General features: G+C 35.9%; 1 protein-coding gene across 2 annotated transcripts in view; it reads left to right on the forward strand.

Moving 5' to 3' along the window:
- The first annotated feature begins 2,058 nt into the window (after positions 1-2,058).
- The window catches only part of LOC138866916 (sorbitol dehydrogenase-like), a 17,678-nt gene continuing 12,835 nt past the window's right edge, over positions 2,059-6,901 (forward strand). Inside the window, exons 1-5 of one of the 2 annotated variants that reach the window (XM_070141125.1) lie at positions 2,059-2,153; positions 2,338-2,398; positions 3,026-3,059; positions 4,430-4,594; positions 6,277-6,436. In XM_070141125.1, the coding sequence (XP_069997226.1) occupies positions 2,345-2,398; positions 3,026-3,059; positions 4,430-4,594; positions 6,277-6,436 (413 nt within the window). In that variant the 5' untranslated portion in view covers positions 2,059-2,153; positions 2,338-2,344. Of the gene's footprint in view, positions 2,154-2,197; positions 2,217-2,337; positions 2,399-3,025; positions 3,060-4,429; positions 4,595-6,276; positions 6,437-6,901 lie in introns of those variants that run through there. The other variant, XM_070141126.1, reaches the window with a different exon arrangement.

A 6,901-nucleotide genomic window follows, 5' to 3' on the forward strand; every position in this document is an offset into this window, starting at 1 on the left:
TAGTCTTAAACTAATTTCTGTGTGATTAATTTCAGTATTACATTATCTAATGCCCTTTATTGCGCCATGTCTATGGTGTAATAGAGATAGTAATCTCAGATATGGTTAGATACTGATGAAATAAACAAGACTCTAAAAAGAATGGAAAGTCAAAAGCATACGCTCACACACGCACACACACAAACACACACACACATACACAAACACACACTCACACACACACACACGCCGACACACACACACACACACACACACACACACACGCCGACACACACACATACACACATACACACACATACATATACACACACTTACACGCATACAGATACACATACGTGATTAAGTGTTATTGTGGGTCTTCTCACACACACACATAAATATACATGTGTGTATGTGCGTGTGAATCATTTAATGCTAAGAACACTTGTAAGAAAACCCGTGTCAGTACAAGGTTAGGTTAGCGTGCGTGCGTGTCAATATCTGCATCGAATCACATCTGTATCTCGCCATATCTGAGATACTTTAAGAGGCTGTTCAAGGATACCGTTTTGTTTTCTTTCTTTCTTTCTCTGTTTACTTTGTCTACCTCTCTCTCTTTCTTGTTTCTTCCCTTCCCCCTCCCTTTCTGTTTCGACCTACATACCTCGTCTTTTCTCTCTCATCTTTCCCTTCTCTCCTTCCTTTTTCTATTTCCCTTTTCCTTCTCTCCATCTCCCCTTCTCTTCTTCCCTCTTTCCCTCGCCCTTTCCTAGCTCCCTCTTTACTTCCTTCCTGTTTCCCTTCCCTCTCTCTCTTCTCCCCTTCTTCCCTCCCTCTCTCTTTACTTCCTTCCTCTTTCCCTTTCCTCCCTCCCTCCCTCTCTCCTTCCATTCTTTCCGCTTTTCCTTCCCTCCCTCTCTCTTTACTTCCTTCCTCCTTCCCTCCCTATCTCTTTACTTCCTTCCTCCTCTCTCCTTCCCTTCCCTCCCTCCCTCTTTTCCTTTTCCTCTCCACCATCCAGCATCCCCCACATCTCTATCAGCCATACCTGAGTTCCCATCCTTATCAGCTGAAGATAAGCTTTCTCCCTCTTGAAAAAAATGATAAGGTTTTTTTGTGACAATAAAGTTATTCCAGTATGAAAGTTTAACCCAAATCCACATTACTTGCGCCGGAGATGCACGACACACCTGCCAGACGCACGAATTAGTATGCTTGTCGGTAAATTTGCTGTTTTCTATGAAATTGTTGATATAGATAATAATTAGCAGTTGCCTATTAGCATTTTCATATTATACGGTAATGTTTTTAATGAGAAGATTGCTATAGTAAGAGAAAAAATATACATTTACAAGATTATAATGTATAGCATTATATCGTGAAGTCATTATGTTTGTGTCAGAACAAATAATATGTATATATGGCTTCAATTAGGCTTTGCATTTTATAGGCAATTTAACTGAAGGTGAATAAACAAACATAAAATATTTGTATCATCAATTTTATTCGAGTTTTCTCTGACAGCTCTGCCTCGTGTGTGGTCGAGGGGTATGTATAGGGTCATTATTTCAGGGTGCCAGAGAGGATCCGGATAACGAATTTCTAAGTGGTTTTGCAATTCACTGTGGTTTGCAGAATCAGAAAGTTTATACTTTGGATTTAAAACCTAATAGTGAAGTTATCAAAAGCTTTCTATTTTCATTTCATCAAAATATTGCATAATATGGGATCGCTTTCCTAACCTGGAAATAATTTTGCTTCTGTCTATAAATTATTGAATTCTAAATGGGATTTTCTTTTCCTTTTTCTTTTCACTGCTAAGGGTTATATCAGCAGTTTGAATATCCCACAACTTCTCAGAATACACAATGATGATTTTTTACAAACATCTTTGTCATGGATATGTCAGAATTCAGTTCGTTAATACTAAGAATAAAAGTTAATGTCAACTCAATCTTTTCTAAGGAGTTGATGACGTAATCATTACGTGGCAATACACGATTGGTTGAATCAACTAGCTCGTTCTGCGCATGTGTAGGATTAAACTTTGAGCTTAAAAGGTAATGCCGATCCATAGTTCTATCTAAAGTTGATCCTGTTCGCTCCTATTACGCATGCGCAGTAAAGAACTGGATGAAACTTTAATACGAGATTACATAAGACGCCATAATAGTGTGTGTGAACTGATAACGAGAGCTATCTATGTATAATCATCAGTTTCTATCTTGACGCTTTCTGTGTAGTATCTTTATCGTCGTTGTTATTGTATATATGGCTTTTTAGTTTCTACATTATAGTCGAGATTTTTATTTTCTCAACTTCATCGCCATTTAATCGTTTGTTTATTTGTTGGAACAGAAAGAAAATGGAGAGGAAGAACATTGCCGCTGTGTTGTACAAGGCTCAGGATATGAGGCTGGTGAGGGATTATTTTTTTTATACTGTTGTTAGATTTTGTTGTTAGTTGTAAGAATTATCTGTATTTCTTTCCTTTCTTTCTCTTCCTCGTTTCTGAGACTATTTATCTCTCCTTCGTTGTCTCTGTCTCTGTTTCTTTCTCTTCATATTTTTTTTACGTTATCTCTCTCTGCTCCTCCAACACCCCGTCTCTAATTTTATTTTGCGATTTTGCTGTTTTTACACACATGAGCGCGCACACGGACACACACACACACACACACACACACACACACACACACACACATATGTACGTATGTGTGTGTACGACTCCACCAGTCTATACTTCATAACGAAATAAAACAAGAACCTACAAGATTATCCGTAAAGGTGACTGTGTGATATACAGTACATACACAATGGCTTCTTACTAGTTATTAGCCTCGCAGAACACCGCTTTGTTCACCACCAACAATAACCACAGGATATCATAATTACAGGTGTATATCGGCCACGTGGGAGAAGAAACACGTGTCACTTTATTATTATTATTATAGTTATTGTTGTTGTTATTATTATTATTATTATTATTATTATTATTATTATTATTATTATTATTATTATTATTATTATTATTATTATTTTACAGGAGGAGAGACCTATTCCTGAACCTAAAGATGGAGGTGAGGCAGCCATGTTGATGTATGTATGTGTATTATATGTATATGTGCGTATGTTGATGTATGTATGTATGCGTATTATATGTATATGTGCATATGTGTATTATATGTGTATGTGCATATGGTGATGAATGTATGTATATGTATTATATGTATATGTGCATATGTTGTATGTATGTATGTGTATTATATGTGTATGTGTGTATGTTGATGTATGTATGTATGTGTATATATGTATAAATGTATATGTTGATATATGTATGTGTATATATGTATATGTACATGTGTGTAAACATAAATGCATACGTACATATATACGCACACACATGCTTATAAAGTAAAATACACACATATATAGGGGTGTATGTGTGTGTGTTTGTGTCAATGTGTGTATATAAATAGCTGCTCATTATTACCATTTCCCCCAGACTTCTATCAATTAATTTCCTGATGACGTATCTAATAAATATTATAGTCTGATAATCCGTATAAGGGCGTGTGTGTGTGTGTGTGTGTGTGTGTGTGTGTGTATGTGCGTGTGCGTGTGCGTATGTGTGTGTATGTGCGTGGCCGTGGGCGTGTGCGTGTATGTGTGTGCGTACGTGTGCGTGTGTATGTATGTGTGTGCTTGTGTATGTGCGTGTGCGTGTGTATGTGTGTGTGCGTCTGTGTGGGCATGTTTGAGCATGCTTATATACGTACCAAACATCCGTCAAAGGAATTAAGTGTAAAAAAGTGTTTATTACCCTTTCTCGAGGAGCTTCTCCATCTGACCTCCTCCTCGAGTATCCAATTTAGTTAAGTAAGTTGCAGGTAAATCCTTAGTCAATATTCTCGAGAGTATTAACCTAAAAGAAAGTTCAAAGTGCGGTACGTTTTACAGAGGTCTTCGGTGTTCAGATTTCAGTACAGAAAACTTCGACTTCTAGAATTTATTTCAGCTTCGGTATTCGACTTTTTTTTTTCTTTTAGGGTTTTTTTTTTTTTTTACATTTTTTTTTATCTTTTAGTGTATAGATTTATTTATTTATTTTTGCAATTGGTATATAACGCCACAATAATAAAAGTTCCGGCTATAACAACAGCTTTAGTCATAACAACAACAAAACAACAATCCTAATACCAATAAACAAGAAAAATAACAAAAAACCAACTACCCATATCAACAAAACAACAAATACGAACACAAAACAAACAAGAAAAAAAACTAACAACAACAAAACCCAACAAACCCAGATTAAAAAAAAAAAAAAAAAAAAACTCAACAACAGAAATAAAACCCCCATAAAAAACAGATAAAAAATGAATAAAATAAAAAATAAAAAATAAAAACCCCATTAAAAAAAATCTCTCCCAACCGCCATGCCCCACAGAGGTGCTCCTTCGCGTGGGCAGTGTGGGCATCTGTGGCTCCGACGTCCATTACTGGTGGAAGGGCAGGACGGGGAGGTTTGTGGTGGAATCCCCCATTGTTCTGGGACACGAGACCTCGGCGACGGTTGTGCGGTGCGGGCGGGGGGTCAGGCGCCTCCAGCCGGGTGAGTGGGGCGTGGAGTTTGCTTTTTTCTTTGGTGTATGCGTACGTATATATGTGTATATAGATATTTTTTTCTTTACTTATTTGTTTATTTATCTATATCTATCTATATCTATCTATATCTATCTATCTATCTATCTATCTATCTATCTATCTATCTATCTATATACACACAGACACATGCACATAATCATATATACATTATATCTACATGTATATTTACTTATACATACATATATATATATATATATATATATATATATATATATATATATATACATACATATAAACATTCATACGTCCATACGCATACATAAACACGCACACAGGCACACACACACACACACACACGAATTTCATACAAACTAAAGGCGGAAATGTACTTGTAACTGACACATAACCGGGATGATAATTTGACAAAAACAAACGAAAAAAAATGGATAACGTAGAAATCCCTTTTGCGATAAAATCCGTTTACCAATATCCATCTATATTGCTAAGAAGTTTTTGGAATTCGTTATAAAAAAAAAAGTTAAAATCACTTTTATTTACCTTATCTTTGAAACACTTGCCATCCAGTTTTCAGAGTGAATATAGGAAACGCCCGTCTCTTTAATATTTTTGTGAAGGATACGTAGAAATGGCGATTGAATTACGATTAAACTAAAATATCTAGTAAAGAAATAAATCTTTACATGTCAGACATTTTGGAATTATTATTATTTATTATCATTCCTTCTTATCCATACGTCTTTTTCACATTCACATTTTGGAATTACTGTTATTATTTATGAATTATTGTTATTATTTATGTCTTTTTCACATTCATATTTATTATTGTTTCGCAGTTATGAAATAAAAAAGACGAAATTAAATTCAGTATTAAATTTATGACATTAAGTGTAAATAGCTATATTGCCTTTTATATTTCCTTGAAAAAATATCAATAATTTCATAAGTGTAATTTCAATATTACTTATAACGCCCCGTCGAAGCAGACACAGGGAGGCATGAAAAATAAAGTGTAAGCAATAATACATTTTCATATATAGATTTTTTATGTTCCTAAATAAGAAAAAAAAATAAATAAATAAAATAATAATAATGCTAAAATCATCAATGGCATTTCATGTGTAATTTCAACGTTTTTTATGTCACTGTTGATGACCAGCCACAGGTTATCATAAATTTTAAAATATTTCTACTCACTTATAATACCAAAAGCAAGTGATTTTCCAATACATTTCCAACCCTATTCATAATCCACATTCTGCCCCCACAGAGCCCAAAATCACCCACTCGGATACAACCCAAGGCCATCCGCACCTGTTCTTCACCGAAACAAAACAAACAAACAAACAAACAAAACATCTCTCTAACAACACACATCCGCCCCTGATTCTTCACCGAACAAAAAAACAAACAAACAAAACATCTCTCTAACAACACACAGACACACCTGATTCTTCACCGAACCAAAAAAAAAAAAAAAAAAAAAAAAAACTCTCTCGAACAACACACAGACAAAAAAAAAAATAAAATAAACATAACAAACACTCTACCACTCTAACGACACAGTAACGAAAACATTGCCCAACCACATCACGCCCCCTTGCGTGATGTGGTTGGGATCTTATATTGTCATCACATCATATATATCTATATTGTCATCACATCACCCAGGCGACCGCGTAGCCATCGAGCCGGGCGTGCCGTGCCGACGCTGCCACCACTGCAAGACGGGGCGTTACAACGTGTGTCCCGCCGTGGAATTCTGCGCGACGCCTCCCGTTGACGGCACGCTCACGGACTACTACGTTCACCCTGCCGATTTCTGCTTTAAGTAGGTGTGAGGGATTTTTAATGGGGGTTTTTGTTGAGTGGTATTGATGGTATTAATGGTGGGAATGAGTTGTGAGGTGTGGGAAAAGATTTTTTTGTTGAGTGGTATTAAGGGTGAGGTATGGGAAAAGATTTTTTTGTTGAGTGGTATTGATGGTTTCAGGGTGTGAGTGAGTTGTGAGGTATGGGAAGAGGTATTGAGTGGAAAGTTGGAGTTTTCGTGGTGTGGTTTTCAGGCAGCTGTGGAGTCGGACTGCTGTATCTTCACCTCATGAAAAACATGTCAAACCATTATTCATTAAATAACCATAATTAAAATCATAAAAGTCAAATCATAATTCATTAAAGGATTTTAGTATACCAGTCGGCATTCCTCCCTTCAGTATGGACGCACGTTAAGCTCGTCCAGAAACCAGAAAATTTTTGAGATTTAAAAAAGATATTTTCTCGGAATGAATAAAACGTT

Source organism: Penaeus vannamei, chromosome 27 (assembly GCF_042767895.1).
Source record: "Penaeus vannamei isolate JL-2024 chromosome 27, ASM4276789v1, whole genome shotgun sequence".
Classification (NCBI taxonomy): Eukaryota; Metazoa; Arthropoda; class Malacostraca; order Decapoda; family Penaeidae; genus Penaeus; species Penaeus vannamei.